Here is a 26,013-nt window from a genome sequence, read left to right on the forward strand (position 1 = left end):
TTCAGCTGTTGTTAAAGCGCTACATAAATCAATATGTATTGTATGTATTGTATTCTATATGGTAAGCATGTTACCTTTGGGACAAGCATAAAAACGTAACATTTAAATTTTAGATGGTTATCGAAAAATACAAAGTTCTGTATTGGGAGCCTCCAATCTGGAAGGTTTGACGGGGAAAACGGGATCGAAGAATAACTGGGAGAGAACTACAGAAATAATAGGGTGGTAAGATAGCCCATAAGAAAGGGCCTTTCAACATTTATTAACTTTTTGATGAGGGTTGCTAGCAATTTGCTAATAAATGCTAGATTTATTGCGTACTCTCTTTAGAAGACAATTTGTATTTGAACTTAGAATGCAAGTTAGTAGTGTTGACTGTATCTAATTGCCTCATTTGTAACAATGAATGTTCTAGGGTAATTGATTTTCCAAAGCTTCAGATAATGTGATCAAGGTTAGCAATATGGATTGTGATTCAGGATCTATGAATCCAAAGCTGGGATCGTTGATTGCAACGGGTTTATTACCTTGATGTATAGTTTGTTACGCTGTGGTGGACTTGTAGGCGTTGCAGTCTTTTAGTTGAACGTCCTTTGCTTGGTTGACATACATATTGGATGAAGACTTGTATACAGCAATGTCTGTATGTAGAGAATGTGAAGTATACGAGATATCTGGCATAGACCATGGACAAGAGGCCATTAGTGCAATGCACGTCAGCATGTGTACGATGAGGTCTGCAGGGAGGAAGTAGAATGTCAAGGACACATTGATTACGGTATCAGGATGCCAGTGCAGTCGGACAACGAGCATGAGAAGTGATCAGATCAATGTAATATGAGCAGTACTTCAATCGTGATCATGTATATGTCATGTTGGATGAACCTTAGCATTCCGACTATGATGATGGCTTATCTTCAGTTAGATGGCAAGTTGATGACAGTGCAACGTAGGAATCGCTTCAAAGAGCTGAACTTGCATGATGCACGAAACAGGTCTGAGAGTGCTTACTATGCATAGCCGAATACGATCATCTATGGCATAGACTTGAGTCTTCACAGCGGATCCTATGTCCTGAATCAGATGTTCTGCGCAACAATGCATGGTCTCATCACGGGACGCAAGGTGCCGAACACGTTAGAGGTCATAGTCATAGGACAACTAGTTTACTGATATGAACTGACTTGAGACTGTTGCCAATAACTGCAAGTTGGACTGTTATCACATTCGTGTCTACATTAAGCTATTATGAGCATGATCAATGCTGCAATGGATTGATGACTGTAATGCAGGGAAGTTATGCGATTCTTACAAGTACTTGTACTCTTTAGCACTTGTAAGATCAATGACAATGGGCATCGCTAGAGAAAATGACTTAAATAAGTCAATTCAACATTGACAAGTCCAGATAGGTAATGTCTAGAAGTAGTTCAGTCATAACTTGAAAGCTCATATAGTTGATCTGCTTATCTAATTATGCTAAAATGTAAGAGCATTACTCTGATGCAGCAACATTGAATCCAACACGTTCAGATCATGAAATCGTTAATGAATAGTCTGAAGAGATACGATGTGTAGCTAGTTCACGTATTCAGTTAAATGTTAGACTTCTGAACGTCTGAGTCTGCCAGATAGATGCATGAATAATTCACGTACGGTAATGTGCTGTCTAAGACGTGACTGCATAGATCTGCTTAACAGCAATGAGTAATTATTAATCATTGGATTATTTAGGCTTATTATGAAAGTCTTAGCTTGATCTCACAGATCTCGATGACTTGATTATCAACCTTGGAGTCAACTTGATCCATACCAGATGCAAGAGTTGATCGTATAGATCCAATTACTGACATCTCACGAAACATAATCTTACACGGTCATTACACATGATGGAAGTAAATCTGTCACTCGTAACTGAGCATATTGAATGCTTGCAAGCTTGGATATGTACTTATAAGGTCAGATGAGGTCTGACTGTCAACCGTTAGCATGGAACACGTAGTTACCGATGTATGTTCCATTATGAGGAATTGCTGAATCATGTGCATGGTCTGAGATGTCAACAAGTACGACAGTTGATGCATGATTGGATGAAAGTATATTCGTAACATGTAAGGATTATCAATGGATGAGTTGACTAAGTCAGATGTGAGCACAATGTGAGAATCTACTAGTATGCAATTATCTGAGTTGTTAATCCATAGTGATGTCAAGTTAATGGATTGCAAATGATTGACATGCGGATGTCAAACGTCTTCATTGATTCGAATGGCAGATGCTACGATCTTAGAATAGTTTGAAGCGATCCAAGTGTATCATCAGACTAACAGTGACTCATAACAGTTGATTTGCTATGTGAGATATGAGTAGTTGTCCAATGCATGATCTAGATGGAGTTGTAGCACGTAGCTCAATGGCTAGCCATTCAAGTAGCCAGATCGTCTTGTGACATTCGCGTTATGGTTGGCACGAGCATGGCAATCAAACATGAGTTCTGAAGAGTTGGTAATTCATGTCTCGATTGATGCTGCATCGTTTGGTGTAGTGCAGAGTTTACAATGTGATAGATATTATCAGCTCTGTATTGAATCCCAGTAGGAACTGATTTCATCACATTAAGCTGTTGCACGAGGTGTCTGTAACATCAGACATGATTAGTTAATAGGCAGTTACTGCAAGTACAAAAAGTTCTGGTTGTTTTGATTATTGTATAGCTTACAGGGTAATCGTTTGGCACACGGTGTTGCACATTGAATTTCACATTCAAACATATCATGACATTACATGTTCTTGACTAATCAGAGCCTAAATCATATTTGGAATATATGTTCAGGCATACGTTGAACAGAGTGATATTATAATGTTGCAGTGCTAGGAATCATGCGAACTGAGCTGTACATTAGTTTACGAACTGTAGTTTGACAGTTGTGATGGTGAATGCAGGTGGCAAGCTGGTTAGCAATTGTGAATTGTGACAGTCTTTGAATGCAGATCATTCAGATCATGAATTTCGGATTGAATATCTACATGGTCGAAGTCTGGACATATTAATTGATGTCAGCCGACTTGTATCATGGTTTTATGGCAAATACATCTTTTGATTACAATACTGATTTAGTCAATCTGTCATATGATAGCAATGTACTCACTGGATAGGCATGGCAACTGGTATGTGATGATGGTAAGTCAGATGAAGATTGATATGTGAGAATGATGAGATGAAAGTACATGATGTCAATTGTTTATTGTTATGTAGTCGGATGATTCAGTACATATACGATGATTTCAAACTCATTGAGATGCAGAATTACTGAGTTGCGCAAAGTGTAATGTGTTTGCAGTGTTTACATATAGTTGCTAAGAACTCTGGTCACATCAGATTGACTTGTGCAGAGATATGCAGAACAGGCTTGAAGTCTAGAAGTGAGTGCAGTCGAAAGATGCGAGCTAAGGCTAGGAAACTGGTGAGTTGAAGATAACTACAGCAGCTGATGAGACTATAGTGATCAGACGGACTCAGACAACGATGGTTATACATACTTGATGGTTAAGATGTCTGCAGATGTACGATTATGTCACATCAGTGGAGTTAGCTAGACATTGAGTGCTATAATCAACCCGAGAGACAGTGGGTTGAAGAATGCAACAGTGAGCTTAGATGAATATATAAGAGTTGAGTAAAGCGAGGACCAATAGAGAAAGATGAACAGAGACTGTAGTCAGTGGAGAGGAACGAGAGCAGGAAGGAATACGAACGAGATTCAGACTGGATGGATTAGAAGCGTCGATCAGAAGAGGAGTTCAATTGGATGTACAATGGTGAATATTATGCATATAATTCACTAGAGTATGAACAGAGTGATATATGGGATATCATATTGTTATGCAAGTGTATTTGTGTCTAATGTTGACTTATGTTGGATGATCGAATGAGTCATGTGACGACCAGTGGTGTATGAGTGCGTGTCATTACGTGAAGGTAGTACGTTGTTGTGATTGAATGTTAATGTCCAGAACATCAGTAATGTAGCAATGTGATGTGATAGTGCAAGCAAAGTGCAGAAAGATGATAGAGAGTGCTAGAATGGTGTTGGACAAGAGCGTAGCAAGGAGAACTACAGAGAATATATGACTAATGGATGCATGAGAGGTAGCAAATATGGAGTAGTGCTAAGAGAGTAATGGTAGATGTGTATGAGTAGTAGATGGAGAAGAAGAAGACGAGACGAGTGAGAAGAAGGAGACAAGTGGAGATGAAGAGGAGAGTAAAGAAGTAGTGTATGGGTGAGAGGATGAAGGGGTTCACTATTGGTAATCCAGTATCTATACATGTGGAATGTCGGTGATAAGATGTAGCTTGTGATTGGTTAATATCGCATTGTTGTGTGCTGAGTAATGTCAGTCTAGTGCTCTGGTCGTTATGGCTAGTTGGTTTGTGGATCGTGTGCTTGTGCTGGCTGTGATGATATGCTGTGTCAGATAGTTATGGTTGTTGTGTGACGTTGTCTCTATGTGTGGGTAGTTTGATGATGTGAGTACCATTGTGAATGCATATATGGTAGTATCGATAGCAGATAATCCAATGGAATTAGATCATGACGCCAATGGATGATATAATGTATATCGAGTAGCATAGATAACATCGCAGTATGATAATCATGTGAATATAAGATGAACGTAATGAACATAAGTGAACGGTTGATGTATGCACTGTCAACGTGTCATCATGAACAATCGCATGTTGGTTAAGGTGCTTCGTAAGAGCCATTCGATGATGATGATATGTATACTTTCTGCTACTATCTAAGAAGTCGAGTTCTGTCGACATCTACGGTTTGCAATCTCTGTGAGATACTGAATGGATATAATACTTATTTCAAGTGTCAATTTATGCGATTGCATGGCGTTCTAGCCGAATTTATGACATTGATGATATATGCTGCCGTTGCTTCAGAAGGATCTGGCATGTATATTCATACTGCGTATGCAAATGATTAACAGTGTAAACTGGTCATGGACCATTAATCAGTATACGAAAATCGCAGATAATTCTTGAATACTTGGCTCAAGAATAAACAGTTCGATTATGAATATTGACACACTAGAACATCAATTTCTGCTATGTCTATCGGCTCATGAGTAACAGTCTACAATATTCTATGATCTTGAAGAGCTGACTCAGCAAATGCTAACTAGTCTTCTTCAGAATTTACATCTACTGACCAGCATCTAGCCTTTATCTGACAATCAGCTATGCAGAGTTATCTCGGCCAACTGTCTGATCCAGACAGGAGAATCCGATCCTGTTCGTATCCAACAGTGGACTACGCGACGTGCTGCCAGTGATTACGCGCAGCCGTAACTGTAGATGCGTGCTATTGCAACGCTCAGTGCTCATGTAGCCAGCGCTTTCTGCGCATCGCGTGAAGCAGGCGTCCGTTTCATCAGCGACACTCACTCAGCTGTGCTCGCGCAGGAGCTTATTAGTCGGACTCTGCAGCGTCACGCAACTTCGGAGTAGCGGCAAGACAGGAGGATTCGACGGTGCATGCAGAGACATAGAATGTGATAGCATTGACTATGTAATAGGACATCAATGCATAAGCTAGACTGTCTGTAAGTGACATCATGTATTCGTGTGACTCGATAAGGACTAGCGTCTAATCTGATGATTCCAAGCTCTTAAGATAAGCTACTGCGAAATACTGTAACGATGACACAAATTCTAGCTATCATCTACAGGCAAATCGTGATCAAATTGATTACAGAGCTTCTTACAACGTTATTGTAATGTACTGACTACCATGTTAACGTAGCATTTAATCAGTAAACTGATTCAATCAGTAGCAAATTTCATGCAATTCATAAGTATAATCTATTAGCAATTTCATTGTAATTACTTGTAATGAGTGTCGGTTAATTACTGTTAATGGTTCTTGGTCTGATTTGTCATTTGAGCTTGTACAATTTATAAGTCATTGTCAGTTTAATAATGCGCATTATATCGTCATGTTGTACTACCACCATTTATAATGCATGTCTGAGGTTATGCTGAGTCTTGCTGGTGAATGCGGTCGTGAACAGCAACCATGAACATTGCACATCATACTCATATCTGAAGGCTGTGAAATCGAATTAAATAAGTTAAAAATAATAATAGATTTTAGGTTTTAATATTTAACAGTTGATAGGTTTTACATTGATCAGATGTCATTCCACCATCAACCACTAGATGGCAGACTACCGTGACATACATTTAAAAAAAGAAACGAATCGGGAAGAGTTGTTCATTTTTGTTTGAGCACAACCTTTTGTTGAAAAAATGACGGTATACTGATGATCATTTGTGTACGTATTTCAGGTACTGAGATATCTAATGGGATGATAAGTTGATTTTGGAAAAATCAAAATGGGATTTGTTGAAGTCAAGTACATTGAGGGATCAGTACCTTGTTCAATATTTTTGATAACCATTGGTCTTGATCTCACTCAACACACTTTTCAGCGTGTTTGAGACCTAAAAAGTGCTGCCAACGTTATAAAAACATGCCTTTAAGTTTGGACTTTCTAAATCACAGATTTCACTTATTGCGGTGGTGGTCTGGAAGGTCGATCCAGCGATAGAGGGGCATTACTGTAATTCGCATGCGGGAAATCCTTCCCTTCACTTATGGATTATTTTTAGGGTATTGAAGAAAACAAAGCTGAAGGATGATGAAGTGGTCCTTGTAGCCTTTCTATGCATGCAGCACTCAAAGGAAAAAAATGTTTTGACACCTCTGGTCTACACACACACAAAAACATATGTACGCGAGTCTCCACTGTGTCTGGCCTCAGTGAGCGAGGCCGTCGATTTGAGTTGGAACGTGAGGCAAAGGCTCCAAATCTCGCTTGGGTTTTCATCATTTAAGTGTCGCACATGTTTATATGGAACATCTCAGTTACTGAGCAGAGCGATTCGTCGCCATTTGTAGCCCATGGTCAGCAAGAGGGCACAATCAAAGGCTCGCAGGCATCGTCAAAGCCATTGCGGTTCGCGCGGGTGAACATTCTCGGGTAATCAGTGTCACGGTGACTGTGCGCAGCGGTTCCGGCGAGGTGTGGGCTGCGGGTGCCGAACGCCGAGGTTGCAGTTTGTGCACAGAAAAAAAATGGGTCAGAGGTTGTGTTTGTGTGAGTGTATTCATAAGCTGTCATAACTGTTTAGACGGCGCACTTCTCTGGAGTTTATCAAAAATTCTCAACATCTGCTGCCCCCCTATCCCTCGTTTGTCAAATATTCTTTTTAATCGCTCATTTAGGCTGAATGCAGAACTTCTCAAAATAACATTCTTGGTCTATTGTGTACTTTTTTCATGCTTTCTCTTTTTCTTCTCATCTTACTGAGTGTGTTATTCCATGTTCTTGGTCAAGCATATTGTCGGGCCTGAAGTGGATTTTTCGAATGCATAAAACTTTTCATCTGCCCAAACATTCAGTCAACCATTTTTTTCAATACCAATTTCTGAACTGAAGCATTATGTAAGTAGAGACCCATTTTCCACGTAAATGATCTAATCCATTCCAAGGCCCCCAAAATTCAGACCTAACATTTTTCTAAAGCACAAAAATGCATCAAAATCTGTAACAAATACAAGTTACAATTGGATCATTGCACAATAAATGAGAGTTGTGCATAATGCAAAAACAAAGAATTGAGTAAAGAAGAAAAATTATTGACATTTAACGATAAAGCTCTCATCATTTGTTGCCCTCTTTACTTCCTGTTCTCTCTGAAAAGTGGTTTAGCCTGGTGTTTTGTAAAGAACTGATCCACGGATGTTTTCTTTTGTCGGCTTTTAACAATACTTAGAAAATGTCCAAGTCAAACATCAGCATGGAGTGCGATCGTTTGACTGGTTAAATTAAATTATAAAAATATATATATATATATACTTTGAGGAATAAAACCTGCACCTTGTTATAAACCTGTTGTATTTCATTATTAGTAGTTATGGTGATACTTGGAGAACCACGTGATATTTGCGGTGATATTTGATGTATCGGGTTTGCAAAGCACTGAAAGAAAGCGGAACGTTTTGGAACTCACAGTAGCCGGAGAGAGTGCAGTCCACTAAAGGCCATTTTGGGAATGCAGCGTAAGGAGTTGTAGCTCAGGATTCTGTGAATGTAAAAAAAAAAAACAATAAAGACAGTAAAAAGAAAACTGCATTCATTTGCATGTTTTGAGAGAATGAACTCACAAGGTTGTGAGCTGGCTCATGTTGGCGAAAGACGAATTGGTCAGAGAGTTGATCTTGTTGTTGCTCAGATCCCTAAAAAAGGGATTCAAGATGGTTTACGTCCTGTTATTGTTCTCTGAGATCACACAAACAAAGGAGTCTTACACAAGCTGAAGGAACTTGAAGGTGGACAGCTCCTTTGGTAGCACGCTAAACTGGTTCCCATCCAGGTACCTGAAGGAAAAAAAAAATATCACATATTCATTTCGACTGCTGTACAGAACATAATTTAATGCTGCGTATACTAAAGAGAGAAATAATCCTGTCTTTAGTTTATGATTACTATTAATCCTTGGCGGTCAAAGCTATGTTTCTATCATGTTGCGAAGAAATATGTTGCTTTTGTTGGAAGAGGCCAGCTGCTAGAGAAGGGAAGTCTGGGCGCGAGAAGGATTAGCAATGTTTAAAGAAAAGCATCGCATCAAAGACTTTCAATATGTTGAGTTGTTGTTGATGCTCTTTTGAAGAGGGTATGAATCCTTACGTGCAAACAGAGAAAATGGGTCGTACTCAAGAATATTACATGTGGATCTCCACTTTTATGACGTTGAAGTACACTTCTGGAAATCCCCTTGAGATATTCAAACATGGGGGCGGCCCGGTAGTTGAGTGGTTAGCACAACAGCTTCACAGTGCAGAGGTCGCCGGTTCGCGACCCGGTCAGGCCTCCCTGTGTGGAATTTGCATGCTCTCCCCGGACCCGCGTGGGTTTTCTCCGGGTCCTCCGGTTTCCTCCCACACTCCAAAAACATGCATGGCAGGCAGATTGACAAACTCCAAATTGTCCCTAGGTGTGAATGTGACTGTTGTTCGTCTTTGTGTGCCCTGCGATTGGCTGGCAACCAATTCAAGGTGTCCCCCGCCTCGTGCCAGAAGGCAGCTGAGATAGGCACCAGCACCCCCTGCGACCCTAATGAGGAGTAAGCGGTACGAAAAATGGATGGATGGATGGATATTCAAACATGTTGTTTTGGAGGGGGTCCGATATGCAACACATCATGACATGTTGTCAAATACGGAGCCCAAAAAGCCATCCAGCATACACGTTGAATTTAGATGGATACAAGGGTACAATTGCAAGAGTAAAGCACAGACAAAAGTCATTGCGACACAGAAAATCCGGGACCTCTTGAAAAAGACACCAACTCCCACGCGTGTGTGTTCTCTTGCAGCCCACCATGGTTGTCATCATGCCTCGGAGGCTGCAGACGCTGCCAAAGTAAAGTGCTAGCAGAGGGCTGCCACCGTGACAAATGGCCTGAGAGGAGCTGTGGGGGTCTTTCGCCTTGCTTTTGTCGACTGTATTCAAAAGTTGGTGGGCTGAAGAAAGGGGCGTACTGGTTAGTTAGGGGGGGGGGGGGCTTTGGACTGCGGGCTAATAATAGGTAATGATGGTGCTCAGGACACTTTAGATAATGAGGGTGTTGCGAGCGCTCCAGATGACTACATGAAAGGCCCAAACAGAGTGGCCCCACCTGGTCACACCTGCTGGGACAATGACAAGCCTCAAGGCGTGCAACCGTGTGTGTGTGTGTGTGTGTGTGTGTGTGTGTGTGTGTGTGTGTGTGTGTGTGTGTGTGTGTGTGTGTGTGTGTGTGTGTGTGTGTGTGTGTGTGTGTGTGTGTGTGTGTGTGTGTGTGTGTGCATCGAGTGCTCACAGCAGTATTGGAAAGTTCCATTGCCTCCCCTTTTCCATTGAAAAGCGCTCATTAAAATGTCCTCTTGCTCCCCTCTGCTATCGTGGACAGGCTTTTGGCCCTGACACAAGTATGCGCACATACACACACACGTACAGAACCTTGGCCACCGGTAAGAGAGTGACATCAGTGCGAGCCCCCAAGGCTTGCAGGGGAAGAGCACATGAAGAACGACTGTGAGAACAACTGCGGGGGCTTCTGGGCTACTTTTCTTCTCATGCTCTCATCTCCAAACTGATGAGATTCGATTAGATTTGACTAGATTAGCCTTTATTAGTGTATTTCCTTTGCCTCGATCGCCTGTCACGCCTACCGTAGGGATGCATTCCCCTCTCGCCCTATACTAGGTTTCGAAGTCAAGGCCCGGGGGCCAAATCTGGCCCACCACATGATTTTATTCAGCCGGCGAAATAAAATCAAGCATGTCAAATGCCATGATGCTTGCTCAAATTGGAATCAAAACTTCAAACTGTCCCGCGTAAACCAAAAAAACGATTTCACTATTTTTTACTTCAAATTTTAAAACCAGTTATTTGTTGATTTGTTTTGCGGTCTGAATGGAATATATGGAGGGGATTAAACACTCTAATGGCTTGCCCAAAATTCATAACAGCCCACGAAAGGACAACGTAACTTCAATGTGGCAAAAATGAGTTTAACACCCTTGCCCTAGACCAGGGGTCAGGAACCTATGGCTCGCGAGCCATATATGGATCTTTTGATGATTGCATCTGGCTCGCCGATAAAACTAAAGACATATCGCTTTTTCGCTGTTCCTTTTGTTTGGGCGGCAGTTGGGGTAAAGCGCAATTTTGATTGGATGATACTAACCTAAGGTGGCTGTTGATGTTCAAAGAGCAATTTTGATTGGATGATAATGACCTAGATGGCTGTTGATGTCGAAACAGGTAAAGGCGCCCTTTTAAATCAGCCTGACGAGTAAAAAAATGATGAGTATTGTACGCTTCAGATTGAATGGACCGAAGGATTCGCCTTTGTGGAGAAGAAAGGTTCTGCCATGATTCTAATTTGCAATCAAACAATACCATGAATGAAACAGTTGTATATCAGTGGCACTTTGACAAGCCCCATGGTAACGTTAGCATCAATATACTTGCAAAGCAAGCGTGCAAGCTAATGAGCATTGTGCAGGCTAGCTAGCAGTAGCTTCGCCTATGGATCCGGCAAGTTGACTTTCGTTCCCATCGTTTGGCTGGATTTTTTTTCCCCAATCATGAGGAACGGAAAACTATTCATATTAATGGTGAGTATTATCACAAAGTTATATTAAATAATACATTCTGAAATTTTAGAATAATAATTATAATAAATTTAATTTCTAAGTGTCTTTCACAACTCTCAAGGACACTTTACAGTCACCGGATTTTTTTTGTGTGCTGGTGAGCAGCGGCATTTTCATTGAAATCATGTGTGTGCATGTGTGTACAGTACGTGTGTATGTGTGGCTCTCACTGACAAACATTTCTAAATATTTTACTTTTATGGCTCTCTTAGTCAAAAAGGTTCCCGACCACTGCCCTAGACTGATTCTTACGCAGGCGAGGGGCAATTTGAAGTCTACAATTAACCTAACATGAATGTTTTTGGAATGCCTTTTTGTTCACGATGATGCTTGTAAAACATGACTTCGCACATTTACTTCATAATGGCTTACAATATAGTGGGTTAAATGGCTACAGTGATGGATTATTTACTGTACTAGTATCCACAGTCAAAATCACATAACCGATCAACTGGAAAGCAGCGTCGGCACTTACAGTTCGGTTACATTTCTGGGGATTCCTTTGGGCAACGTGTGGAGGTGCTTGTTACTGCAGCGGACCACCGTCTCCAGGCAAGTGCACTCACTGGGGCACTGAGGTCTCGGCACACAAGTTGACTCCTCGTGGCCTAAGGAAAGAGAGGAAATTGCGGGGCAGTAGTTACACTTGGGGAAAGGCGCCGCGGGGTGACAGAGTGCCGGAGCTGCATAGATTACAGCCTGTGTCGGGAGCTGTCAGAGCCACGGGAGAAAGTGTTGAAAGAATGAAAAGTTGAAAGGCAAGACAAAGCGCAAATAGCACAATCTCTCAAAGTGACAGTGGCCTATTGAGACAAAGAAAAGATAGGAAGTCTACGGGGAACGAGATAAAGGAGCCCGAGTAATATAATATTGACCGGCCTGGGCAAAGAATGGAAGCTGGCCCAGAGGCCTGGAGACGAACAATAATTCCGCTGCAAATAAGATGGCCGGTCAATAAGGCAAACGGCTCAATAGCTCCGCTTGTCCCGACATCGACAATCAGCTTAGGAGGTGCTCAGCTGCAATCTATTCGGTAAACAAAGAGCTGGACAATAGCGCTCATTATTGCAAATGATCACTGGCAGTGTACGCGGATCGCACACGTAGCGTAGCGTAGTTGAAAAGCTGTGATAAAAATAAGTATAAATATATAAATACAACTAAAGTTCTGAGAATGTTTGAGCAAAGTGGACAACTGATTTTTCATGAACTCAGGACAAACTGAGGGAATGAATATTAGCATAACCCTACAAATGCTATGTTACCTGCACATTGAATTTTTAATAAAACTATGAGAGGTGTTGCCAAAAAAACCCTCCAGAAACGAAAAGGTATTTTATGGAAAGTACTCTAGTCCCTGGCATGATTAAACTCATGTGAACAACGTGCTTCTTGTTTGCATCAAGCACAATTTGTATTCTCTAACACTCGGGTGTCAAGCTGATTTTTCTGGAGAAAACATCAAAGGAAGTCAAGAATAATGGTTAATTCAACAATTGCTTGGAAATAAGAAAACACATATAATGTGGCGCTTATTTATTACAAATAAGAAGGTGACATTTTGGGACTGATGTTAGCAATCATCGTTCATTTGCTTTCATGGGCCATATAAATGCTGTGGTGGGCCAGATCTGGCCCGCCGGCCTTGAGTTTGACACCAGTGCTCAAATAGCCTCTTAATAAAAAGAAATTATCATGCACATTATCATGCACATTTTTTATTGTTTAGTTCTCTTGTATTTCTAATTCTTGAGTATAAGTTCTAATCATACCTCCATCTTGATTCCCTGAATGTACTTTAGACAAAGAGTGAAGATGGCTTGGTTCAATATATGTAAATAGCCGTGTTCGGTCAAATGTGGGCAAACTGCGGGAATGAGATCTCAGTGTGAACATACTGTACCTTCCTCACAGCGGAAATCAGGCAGTGCGACATCCTGCAGGGGGATCTCCTTGAGGAAGGCCGGACGCTGGCATCGAGGGTTCCCCGTAACAATCTTTCTGCTCCTCAACCAGTCCCCCAGCCAGGACAGGCGGCAGTCACAGTTGAAGGAGTTGGCAAGAAGGTTCCTGCCAGAGGGGTAGCGTGTAAGGAGGCGTGACCGTGAGAATTTTACAAAGGCAGAATTGGGGTCTCACAAAGTGGAGAGGGTCTGCAGGGTATCGAAAGCACCGGGGGTGATGGTGGTCAACTGGTTGTCGTAGAGAGACAGCAGACGCACGTTGTGGAGGCCGGTGAAGCTATCGTTGTGGACGCAGCTGATCTTGTTGTTCCGTAGCATCCTGTGGTGAAACAGACGGAGCTTCAGGAAGCAGTAGACTTGAATTAAAATGTGCGTTCTTACAGCATGCGCAGCCCCTCCAGGCCACGGAACATCTCGCTCCGGACCGTGTCGATCTGATTGGCTGTGAGGTGAAGCTCATTGATGGATGAGGCACCCTCGAAGGCGCCATCCTCAATCTCCGTGATTCTGTTATTGCTGAGGTTGCTGTCGAGAGCAAACGCGGAATGAGGTAATGTCGAAGCGACGATAAAAGTCACAAGGTTAAACCTGAGTCTTACATTTTCTTGAGCTGGGTGAGGCTCTTGAACACGCCAGTGGCCTCTAGAGTGGTGATGTCATTGTTGTTGAGGCGCCTGAAGGAAAGGATTGATATTTTGTTTTTGCCATAACACAATTTTAATTAAAAAAATAAAACAATAACGTTCTATTACTGACAGCATCTTAGCATATTTGACAATAAAGCTGACTTTGACTTTGAGAACAGGGTTTCCTTACTTTGAGATTTGAACTAATCTTGTGGGTTTGGCTGGCACTTTCCAAATGTTTAAATTGGACAGAGGGGAACGCGCAAATTTTGCTTGGCAAAGTGTTAATCCAATGTATTTTTAGGACCGTAAAAGAGAACAGATTCCATAAAGTATGTGCGAAACGCATTGCTTACAACTCAGTGGTGGATGACGGAATGTGTTCGGGGATCTTGGTGAGTTTCAGGTTGGAGCAGTCCACCACGTTGGCCTCGCAGCGGCATTTGGCTGGACACACGGGATCGCTGTTGCAAGCATTATTCAACCGGGCGTCCTCGGCACCTGACATGAAGAACGAAACGCAAGCCGTCATGCAGGGAAGCGATGGCATCAGCCCTTTTTCATGATACGTTCGCGAGTCACGCATCTCCACCATTTCTGCAGTTTGGATCTCACTTGCTATTGACCTGATGTGCCTGTGGCGGAGGCACCTCTGCCATTCATAGGGATGGGGGGGCTTGAATGAGGGGCTTATTTTAGGAAGGTGAGCAGCGGGCCGAAAAGGAACGGTAACTGGGGAGAAAGATAACTACGGCAACGAGGATTCGGACACTCGGCTTCAGTGAAGCAGAGGTCCCCGGGAGGACTTGGCCAGTCAGGTGGAGACAGATGAAAGATGAAAGGCGGTCCTGATCAGAGCGAAGACGTGTGAGTACTTTTGCCAACCCTGTTCCTGATAGAAGACATGCATGGGAGGAAGCAGGTTGGCAGGGGATTGCGAGACGTTTCCCTGCACTTCCTCTCTCTGTCTATGAATAGCTGTTACGTGCCAAAAAGTGCGCTGCCGGATACATCGGGACTGCTCAATAATGGAACAGCTTCGGGAGCCACTAAGAACACAGTGCTTGTGCGTGTGTGTGTGTGTTCATATGTTCCATTTAGAGGGGACAACCCGGTGTTTTCTGTTAGAATGACATTTTATGTAGCCTTCCCCTGTTGCATGCTACGCAGCGGCGCACCTCTCCGCCTCTGTTAAGTTTGCACATTACGTCACGCGATAATGCATCCAAATAACGGGACGTCATCTGTTGTCATTGCATCACCCCAAAGTCTTGTTGACTTTATGAGACATTGAAGAATGGATGATATTCGCAGAAATAACTTCCCTTGGACACAGTAAAAGAGCTCATTAGGGAACTTTCCCTCGACCAGACAACAGGAAACTGCAATTCCTGCAGGGGAGGAAGTCATGAAAGGCCAAGTGCGCTCCAAGCTTTGATGGTGACGACGCCAAGGCGTCCCCCAGAGAGATTTATGAGTCATCGTTATTAGTATCAATAAGTACATAGTGGCAATGCTTTTACTGCGTGGAACCCCAAAGCACATCATATGGGATTTTTTTTCCTCTTAAAAATGTCACAAAATGAGGAGCTCTTTAATCCACTCTGATCCTCTGTGGACAAAAGTATTGGGATACAAGGCCGCCTCCAGAGGAAGTTGTTCCCTTTCGGAATGTGTTTGTAGGAATTATGGGGCGTTCATTTAGTTTAGTGAATATGGCCTGGTTCACCCTCTTTATGTCTTTGAAGTTCATGCACATTAAACTAATTGTTATGGACCTTTCCGGTCACACCAGAGCTGAAAATGTTCTTACCCAAACGATTTCAATGGAGATTAATGCATGGAAATGTCCAAAATATCCGACGAATTAAGATACAAAGGGACTGACCTAATAGGGTTACACTCAAAGAAAAAAACGTGTCCCAGGACTTTTGTTCAACAGAAGAATTGCTGCACATCTGTTTTTTGTTATCTGGGGGGTGCCAAAAAAACCATAAACTCCAACGATCACATTTTATTTTCTTCCTTCTTGTGTATCTCATTTGCTCTCTAAGCCAGCATGATCACATCTTGCATATTCATTAACACACACACTGAAGTCAAGACGGTGGATCACGATATCACCGATTCTCTGCGTAATTTATTTCCTTGGAAGTTCCTTTCCAAGCCATCCGGAAACATCCGCAGATAGAAATCGCGGACCCCCTGACGGGCTTAATTATCTTTACTTACGGAAGACACACATTCCCTCCATTATTGAGAGACTTTCAAGTGCGCTAATGCCAAAGCAAAGAGTCTCTGAGGGCAGAGAAAAACATTCACCCATTTATCATATTGAAAACACACAAAGGTATCTTCACTCGCTGGCTCGGTTGGCTTATGGCATGGATACCACCACCTGTTTACTTCCTGAACTAAAAATATGATTCACTTGTTCATCTGAAAGGAATGTTTGAAGCGGGTAGGGGAAAAAATGGGTTGAGGATGTCAAAGCACAGAGGAAGACAACGGTTGACATGAACTCACCTGGGATGACGTACTGCTCCTTGGCTGTGATGGAGAAAAAGACAAAGGGAATGATGTCAGTGGGCGCTATGCTTGTACACTGTCATATATAAAACTGAGCTTATATATGACGCAATGTGTGTGATATATGAATGTGAGATTTCTGTGGAGATGAAAAAGGGCCCAATAAGGCATAACAGTTGGCCCTTACATCACCGTGTAAGGGCAAACAGTATGTTGGCAGATGAATGGGAATGTACAGAAATGGCCAAAGACATTGTGGGGAAATAACATTTTGGACCATACGTAGTCTTAAACTTGTCTCCTGAACAGTGATCGCCAAAAATGTATATCATGTAATGGAAGATGGAGGAGTCAAAGTGTGCAGTCCAACACATGATGGATTGATTCAATAATTCTGTCAATGCATCATGTAAAGAGGGCAAACTAATAATGTCAGCCATTGAGTGATTGACGAAACAAGGCAACAGATAAGAGAGAAGTCCACTTTGAAGTAAAAAAAGGGAGAATCACTTGGAGTTCTTTAGCCTACCAGAGCAGCGGAATTTCTTGCTCTTGATCTGCCCGATGCGTTTGTTGGCAAGCCGACGGGGGCTGGCACAGCGGGCGCCACTGGTCTCGATGGGGTTGGAGCGCAGGTAGTCGGCAAGCCATTTCAAGTTACAGTCGCAGATGAATGGATTCTGGGCCAGGTGACTGCAGGGAGTAAATAGACACGGTTCGAGTTCTTTTTTGAAGGTAGAATATTTTGCTTCGGGTTTACTGGAACATGTATGCCGTCGCTGAATGATGCGGTGACGAGAGGCTTGTTTTACAGCAGGGGGTGTCAAACTTGTTTTCATCACCAGCCAAATTGTTCATGGTTGCCCTCAGGGGGTGCTGCTTTATAATAGTGAAACCACATTAAGGTGTAATGGCAACAGCCCATCAAAAAAAAAAAAAAAAACATGCGGTTCAGTACATACGTTTTATTACATGTGCTGAAATGTGGTGCAGGAACGTTTGTTTGGTCACAGCACAGATTTCACATTTGAAAAATATTAACACTGAAAAGTCATTTGCATTTATGCCTCCCTAATATTAAAACCAAATCACAAGCAATGACGTCTCCTTGAGAGAAGTTGAGCTGCACTGTATTTGTTCACGGCCTCGGTGTGCAACTCAAGCATGAGGCTCTTACATTTCTCATGTGCTTTACGGGAACCCCAATGATCATCCCATCATATTCCATAAGAGCGCCTGTATTTGTATTTTTATCAGTTTAGCTACAAGGTTTTTTTAAACCAAATTCTGTGGAGAGTTGAATCTGGCTCACGGACCTTGAGTTTGACAACCCTGCTGACAACCCTGAAACCATCACTGGGAAAAGTTGTCGTGTGTTGACTCATTCACTGCCATTCACGAATTTATACGGGAATTTAAAATATGACGTTGAGCGCCATTCCCGAATTGGTTCGGGTTTTGTTTTTTTTTTTCCTTGCTTGGGTGCGATAAAGCGCTGGCCAGACCTCTGGTAATGTTTTTCCATTCCATAAGGGGTCAGCATGTCCTTTTTTTCATGTATATTTAGGACTATATAAACAATGAAATGTTTGTGTAGTCCTCAAACTCAATATTCTCTGGGTCTTGGAATTTGAGTGACAATGACAAAAACCCTGGCTCTAAAGTGGACACGTCTGGCAGTGAATGAGTTAAATATGTTCTAGCCCGAGCTGGTAGATGATTTTGAGAAATGTGTTTTGTATTGTTGGGAATAAAATTCCACAGTGGAAGTCAAAGCTAATTGTTTTTTTCTAGTTTGTATGTGCAGAATTCTGTGTGTACATGTAGTTTCAAGGATGATAGATTTACCCTATTTTCTAACATATCATTCCATTTTGAGAAATTCCAAAGCCTTCACAGACCAAAATTCGACGTGTGGTGGGGATTTATGGCGTCCAAGAGAGTTTATCATCATGTGTTTCACTCACAGGGTCTGTATCGCTCGCAGTGAAGCGAAAGTGCCCTTGGTCAGAATTTGGATCTTATTGTCGTAGAGCGACAGCAGCGAGAGGTTCTGCAGGTCCTGGAAGGTGTTGGCACGGACGCAGTGAATCTTGTTGGCGTTCAGCAAACTGCGAAAGCAATGATGATAAAGACAAGAGTGAATCAGGGTTTGTCAGACTTGATTTTTTTTCATTCATTTATTACGTGTTACAGCTGAGGAACTAAACACAGATACAAAGTTTACTTAAAGGTTCAAACTTCATCCTTTGAGTGTGTGTAAAGTTTTTTTGTCTGCCTCGTGTATTTGTGCGAGTGTGTGTATGCGTTCTTACAGCAGTTGCAGAGCATAGAGGCCATCAAAGACACCCTTGGGCAGGTCGGCGATCTTATTTCCATACAACACGCTGAGAGATCACAACACATGCATGATTTAAACCCCAAAAAATGACAAGCCAGATGAAAATGTATGCAGGCACACATACACAAAAACGGGCCTCTGGAAGGAACACTTACAGCGAGTTGAGGGAACGCAGGCCCTGGAAGGCGTCTGGGGCAATCTCCGAGATCTGGTTGTTGCTCAGGTCTCTGTTGGTCAAGAACATTCATCAGGGAGACACTCGGATTGGATGGCACAAATCAAATTACAGCCAGCACATCAAAAGAGGAGCTCATAAATGTCATCCCAGAGCTTTAACCCATATTTGGGAAAATAAATAAATATATAAGTACTGTATATAGAAGCGGCTTTTCTTTCCACACTTATGCACATTTATTTTGGCCTGCATTCGAATGCAGTCAAGAACCATTGACACAGGATGGATGGAATGGATCCTGATAGCGGAACCCACAGCGGTTGTGAGTTTAGGGAAAGGTGTCAATTCATCCAAGTTTTATGTCCAACTTCGTATTTTGTTGAAACAAATGTAAACATGCAGTCATGCAGGAGCAAGCTAACAGATGCCAGAAGTGTTATCATACAAAGCTGCCGAGTTATTAAACATGATATGCGTGACTGACAGTAGGCTGCTTGTTAACATTACAGTTGTTAATAGGATCCATAACCTCCTTCCCACACGTTAACCACTAATCCTTTGTGTGGCTGTGAATGCAACACTCACTGGAAGCAGAGTTGGTGAGAGAGTGTGTGTGTGTGTGTGTGTGAGAGAGAGAGAGAGAGAGAGAGAGAGAGAGAGAGAGAGAGAGAGAGAGAGAGAGAGAGAGAGAGAGAGAGAGAGAGAGAGAGAGAGAGAGAGAGAGAGAGAGAGAGAGAGAGAGAGAGAGAGAGAGAGAGAGAAAGGAGGGAAGAGGAGATGGGGTGCACTGTGGACTAAAAATTCCAGTCCACTCTCAACACTTTTGGAACAAAATCGTCAGGTGATAAAGAAGGGGCATAAGTTCATATTTGGGGGTCACAGTTAAATAATTTCGTATTGCCGCTCTGGGTTTGGAAATTTCAATAAAGAGCCAACATCTGCTCTGTCTGAAAACTCAGACACCACAGTGTGTGTGTGTGTGTGCGTAGGTGTGCGTGTGTGTGTGTGTGTGTGTGTGTGTGTGTGTGTGTGTGTGTGTGTGTGTGTGTGTGTGTGTGTGTGTGTGTGTGTGTGTGTGTGTGTGTGTGTGTGTGTGTGTGTGTGTGTGTGTGTGTGTGTATCCCAGGATAAGAAGATACACAGTGTCACAAAGAGGCGTAAGGCCAAGAATACACCAGAATAGAAAGACCAATGGTGCATAGTGCATATACTGTATATCATCAGCCTATATTTAACTGGGATGGATCACATCTGACATATTTTATCCGTATCCCAGGAGAGACATAATAAAGACATCTGCAGATGATATCCAATGGAGGTTGCAACATATGATGTATAGGTGCTGTTGAAACCGTGCGTGTACTGAGGTAGTCCATCGGAACGCGGCCAGCTGAATCAACGCAAGTGTGAGGGTCAAAGTCGACATACCGTAAGAACATCATTGATGCTAAATGCAGAAACTGTAACGGCCCGTGTTTCGGGTGTACCACACCGAAGATCCGAATTTTCTTTTTCTTGCTGTATACTCTAAAGCAGGGGTTGGGAACCGATGGCCACATATGGCTCTTTTGATAATTGCATCTGGCTCGCAGATAAAATAAAATATTCTCGCTTTTTGGCTCGTTTCCTGTTTAGGCTGCAGTTGTCCGAAAGACCAATTTTGAGTGGATGATATTGGCCTAGTTGGCTTTGGGAGGAATTTTGATTGGATGATACTGACCTATGTTGCCGTTGCTGCCCAAATAGATAAACATCCCCTTTTGAATAAGCCCACTGGGTCATTAGCTCAAAGTTAGTGACCAACGAATAAAATGGCGAAAAGAAAAAGAGATGCAGAGTATTGTATACTTCAGGTTGAATGGACCGAAGGATTCGCCGTTACGGAGAGAACAGGTTCTGCCGTGATTATAATTTGCAATAAAACAATACTATCAATGAAACAGTCGAATGTCAGTGGCACTTGACTCTGTGGCTCTCACTGAAAAACATTTCTAAATATTTTTTTATGGCTCTATTAGTAAAAAAAGTTCCCGACCCCTGCTGTAAAGTGTATTTGACTATGATTCCCTTCTTCAAGAAAGTATAAAGAAGCTAGGTTATCCAAATTACAAATGAAAACACTGCGGAAATCTTGAATCATTCAATACAGCTAAACTAGGCATGGGTCTCTTTTTAATTTTACTCACTCCCAATCCAGTTTGGTGTACTTGTGTTCTCGGACCAAAATACTTGTTTTTGTACCAAAACAAAGATTGACACAGGATTCCGCTCCCTCCTCCCCAGTGACTACCAGCCGTAGAGACGAAACGGCTAGAAGCGGCCTTGAAGTTGAGCATAAAAACTCCCTGACCTTCCGCTTTTCTTTGCTTTACTCAGAGCTATGTGAGACGGGCCCAGTGGCGTTATAGACTGCGGCTGAGTGACGGGACAGCTCAACTACGGGCCTGTCGCTGTTCTCACTCTCGCCCAACAGCCAAGCCTCAGCCATTTCATTCCAGCACACTCTCTGTGCACTTCGGCATCCCGGCCAGCCGCAGTTTATGTTTGTCACGGAGGCCGTAGCGGCACTCGGCAGGGGAATACCAGCGAACGCCGTTGGAAAGATGAGAGCTGTTATTATGACTGTGTAGCATCTGAGCGCCCGCTGCTCACCGCCCAAACTCTGAGAATATGTTCTCTGGGCGTAGACAAAATAAGTATTTCGTGTTTCGTTGTCAGTGGACACAGACAACAGGCTGCCGCAACCTCTTGATGTGAAAGTGTGTCCATGTTGATGTACTTACATCCTGCGTAGCTTCTTGTAGGGGGAGAAGGCTCCTGCAGAAACAGCCTTAATCCCATTCTGCTCCAGACGTCTAAGAGAGGAGCGAAAATACAACCGTTGAAACGAGAATTGACTTCACAGAAGAAAACGCTTTTCTGGTTTTGTCATGTCATTACACGAAATAAAATCATACCTACGCTGGTCTCCTTCATCACATCTGATTTATATGAGCGGTAGGAGTAAGTTGTATCAAGAGTTCCAAGTCTCACACTCAAGATTTAAGCACATCCCAAATTGCTGAAGCAAAAATCAAGTAAATCACCGCATAATTTCATGAAAGTGGAGTCAAATTGTTACTTGCAACTTTGCAAACCGTGTGTGTACCTTGTGTGTACCTTGTGTGTCTGGAATTTGACATTGTGACAGACGATTTTCGATATCATAGCTGTTTGGTCTCTTAACTTTGAGTTGCAATTTTTCAAGTGGCCATTGTCTATTTACTAATCATATCAACAACATAATCGAGTCACGAGTTCTAAAACTTAAATCCGACTTCAGTCGAGTTGTGTGACTTGAGCCCCCCCATTTCTGTGAGATTGGTCTGATGGTATGGCGGGGTCTATTTTCCAGCTGTAATAGGTGCGGGCATGTGACAACATCCTGAAACCCCATCAACATTTTGCAAGCGAGTGTGCTGTGGAACAGGATCTGCAAAGGCCGAGAAATTACAGTCATACTGTATTTCTCCTTGATGAAAGAATTTGCAGCACTTATGATCTCCTATGAAACAAATCCTGAAAACAAAAACGATCCGAGTGAGGTGAAACATAAGGAAAGTCGGTCGAAATTTCGCAACACAGAAAATAAAAACATTTGCTCAGTCATTTCGAGGCCTAATCAGTGTCAGATGGTCACTGGGGAGCAGACGGCAACAGAGGCCATTAACGTGGGCGTGTGCGTGTCCAAGACGCTACTTAAGTTGGTCCCAGAGCAACTCCCCCCTGCCCCCGGTGTGGCTGGCAGGGGGCTGTTTATCTGCAGGTCAGTTGACAGCTTTTAAAAGTCTCCTTAACAAGGCTAAGCAGGTCTTGGACAAGCCAGCTGAGGTTCCGGCCGCCCGGCCAGTCGCACGACAGCTAGCGCCGTGGACGTGAAACCCCGTGCTTGCCTAGCGGAGATCGTGAAAAGCGATTTGTCACCACAAGGAAACGGGGATCATTTAAAACCTGAAAATTATTGATGATCGTTGTAACCGCAACCTCTTAAAATGAGGGGGTCTTGCGCTCAGAGCGAGAACATTTCCACACGATTTAATCATTCAATTACAGACATTTATGATTTATTCTTTTTTATTCTTTGAAGGCCTTCGTTGCTATGTTTATGGGGTGTTTTTGCAAAACATAAACCACCGCCGCTCAACTTCAGAAAATGTTCAATCCGGAGTCCGCCCCCCGTCAGAGCATCCTCTACACATGGGCCCATCTCGCGGCGCAATCGACATTCTTGGGATGGCAGCGATTCCAGACCACAGATTCCTGCGGTGGCCGCGCTCCTGCGGTCTGTTTTAGTCTGCTTGTCCCGATGTGTCCGTAATTTTACCACAAAGTGACGGCGCTATGGTTCCTTCGCCCTCACAAAGCAGCCGAGCGTAGGGGCCAATGGGGCTTTTGTGCTTATTCTTAGCAACAAGCTCGTCTCGCTGCTCTGACACAGTCACCGGTGACTGTTGGTTGCTTGAGTTTTTTTTCTTTTCTTTTTGTCACTCCTTGTGAATCAATACGTGCAAGTGACTAAATCCCTCAATCCAAGAAAGACTTGCTGCATCTGATCGAGAAAACGAAACAATCCCTCAGTGCCATCTTCAATCAATGCTTCCCATCCAATCAGTCAGTCTAAGCACTGGCATGCGTGTCTGTCTGCGGGCCAGTGTCAACACAATCAATGATTCTGATCCTTTTCATTAAAGTCCGAGCATGGCTTTCATTATGAGGGATACAACACTTTCTTTATGAATTTGAAAGTCACACCAGGTGAAAGGAAATGGGGAGGTTAAGCACGATCGGAGTGCATAATAATCGGTTGTGGTTGCTATATGGGCTGACTGGTCTCACTCTCGCAAGAAACTAGCCTGCATCTCTGCAACCATAAACACCACCATTCATTAGGGGAGAGCAGGGCTTAGGCTCTGTGATTGTGTGTATGTCTGTGTGTATGTATATGTGTGTGTATAAGTACCTCATTAACAAGGCACGAGGCTAGCTTTGATATACATCAGTACGCCCTCCTGTAATTGAATCGGATTTCATAGCACACTGCAGCAAACGGTGCCCCCAGATGAGCCTTCCTGATATTTTCGCTCATTCTTCAGTGTTGATCTGTCAGGTTCTATAGTCATTTGGAAAACTGGAAAGTCTTCTTCTTTTCATTTCGGCTTTTCCCTTCAAGGGGTCGCCACAGCGAAACACTGTCCTCCATCTTCAGAGGTTTGAAACTGGAAAGTACAGGACATAAAAGGAGGAGGAGTCGGGCCTAAAGACGTATGGCTTTGTTGGAAACGATGGAATAGCATTGATATATGAGCATTTTTTTACCCTGGGCTTGTAAAAGATGAACCATAGTTTGTTGGGGGCGGCCATGGTGGGGTCCCAATTAGATGTGAAGGGCAAGGGGACCTTTTAAAATGACTTGGATGTGAAAACCTAGCATTCCGCTCTGCTCTGTGTTACATGGAGTCTACGGGCTCATCAATGTCAAATTTAAGATCCTTGAGGAGCTCTTCAATAAAATTTGAGACTTTCTGGCCTCTGGCCTTCTGGTTTCAAGTGATAAAGAATGTCCATTTGAGGGAATAGAGCTCTTACTTAGTAGTACCCACTACAAAACATGAAAAAAAATGTCAATTTCTGTGCCCCATGAATATGGAGGAGTCCAATCAAAATTGAAACGAAAGCTCAATTATATCAGACCGATCTCATCATAAGCACCATGGCTGAAGACAACTCAACTGTACAATCGTGAAAATGAAGAAAACAATCTGATGGCCGCTCGGATGCACAGATGAGGCGACTTGCCCTTGCACGTATAACAATGAAGAACTGCTCAAGAAACAATGTTTTGAGGTTCTACATGTGCTGTTATTATAAAGAGGTCAATCATCCTGGCCCCTGAAGCTAAATTACAACAAAACACAGGGTTGACAAATAGATGGGAAGAAGAATGGATCATTGGAAGGAACTTGCCAACAATAGCTCAAGGCATTGACTGTACTTGTGCATGAGACGCTACACACTTCACTGTTTTATTAGCCATGCAGATAAATTTATTCATACATAGTTCTGTATTCTTGCAAAACGGTGTGTACTTTATTGGAATGACTCGGCGGCAGCCAGCTGGACTTTCCTTCAAATTTGGAAACGTACTTTTGGAGAGTTAAATCTCATGTGATATGGCTCGCCATTTTTGATCGGCTGTCGCAACTAGATTGCAATCTCGTTCCAATTTTAAATGACAACAATACCGATGACTGACATTTGGACACTCTCATGGCTGAATCCTGCACATTCCGCGATACGCTTCGCCAACGTGGTGAAATACGGCATGCATGAGGGGATGCTTCCTTGTTAGAATGTAGCATCAGGCTGGCAAAGTCTGAACAAAATGGAGAAGTCCAACTATGAAAAGCTATGCCAGAAGAAGACTTTGTGGGTGGTCACACAAGTGTGAACTGAGCATCTGAATTAGGAAATCAAGCACACCAGTGGACTAGAAATGGGCCAGGTTTGTTGGGGGCTTCCATACTTGCTGGGTATTTATAAACAGACCCCAGTGGGACAAGGAGACCAAGAAATTCTCTGTTTCGCCTTTGCATCGCTGATGTTGGAATCTCTTTCATTCATAAATCACTCAGTTTCACGAGGTTTCGACAAAAGGGTATTAAACCCCCACCTAAGTGTAAAATCACTGCTTGAAAAGTTCAACTCTGCATTCCCGGGAAAGACAACTCCTAGATAGCAGGTGGGCTGTAAATAGGTAACGCTCAGACAGATTTCGAATGACCGAAAACTAGCAAAGTGTTTACGTGTGCTTTACAGCCATCTGAACTGATAAGCGCCGTTGAGAGACGTCTTGTCGAAAGGTAAATGGACGTATATCTTTCAAGCAGGTGAAGCCTGTCGAGAAACAGCAAGTGTGGAGTGGGAGGGGGGCAACTTGCGTGCATAATAGATGCATGATTTAAATCACAAGCGCATACGCAAGGATGTACTGTATAAGGAGTTGAATGCATGTTTGTGTTGTACACATGGCAACAAATGTCGTGCGTTGCTATGCTTG

The 26,013-nt window shown here is 42.9% G+C and overlaps 1 protein-coding gene across 1 annotated transcript in view; it reads right to left on the reverse strand.

Annotated features, from left to right (window-relative positions):
• slit1a (slit homolog 1a (Drosophila)) overlaps nt 1–26,013 on the reverse strand; it is a 98,143-nt gene that overhangs the window by 8,591 nt on the left and 63,539 nt on the right. The window contains exons 10-25 of the mRNA XM_089012603.1: nt 21,701–21,772; nt 18,898–18,969; nt 18,717–18,788; nt 18,369–18,512; nt 16,931–17,094; nt 16,399–16,422; nt 14,229–14,373; nt 13,846–13,920; nt 13,628–13,771; nt 13,422–13,565; nt 13,186–13,352; nt 11,758–11,890; nt 8,388–8,456; nt 8,244–8,315; nt 8,090–8,161; nt 7,586–7,596 (exon numbers count right to left, since the gene is read on the reverse strand). Coding sequence (XP_088868729.1) covers nt 7,586–7,596; nt 8,090–8,161; nt 8,244–8,315; nt 8,388–8,456; nt 11,758–11,890; nt 13,186–13,352; nt 13,422–13,565; nt 13,628–13,771; nt 13,846–13,920; nt 14,229–14,373; nt 16,399–16,422; nt 16,931–17,094; nt 18,369–18,512; nt 18,717–18,788; nt 18,898–18,969; nt 21,701–21,772 — 1,580 coding nt within the window. The remainder of the gene's footprint in view (nt 1–7,585; nt 7,597–8,089; nt 8,162–8,243; nt 8,316–8,387; nt 8,457–11,757; nt 11,891–13,185; nt 13,353–13,421; nt 13,566–13,627; nt 13,772–13,845; nt 13,921–14,228; nt 14,374–16,398; nt 16,423–16,930; nt 17,095–18,368; nt 18,513–18,716; nt 18,789–18,897; nt 18,970–21,700; nt 21,773–26,013) is intronic.

This window comes from Hippocampus bargibanti, linkage group LG13 (assembly GCF_051943395.1).
Source record: "Hippocampus bargibanti isolate YZ-2025 linkage group LG13, ASM5194339v1, whole genome shotgun sequence".
NCBI classification, from domain to species: domain Eukaryota; kingdom Metazoa; phylum Chordata; class Actinopteri; order Syngnathiformes; family Syngnathidae; genus Hippocampus; species Hippocampus bargibanti.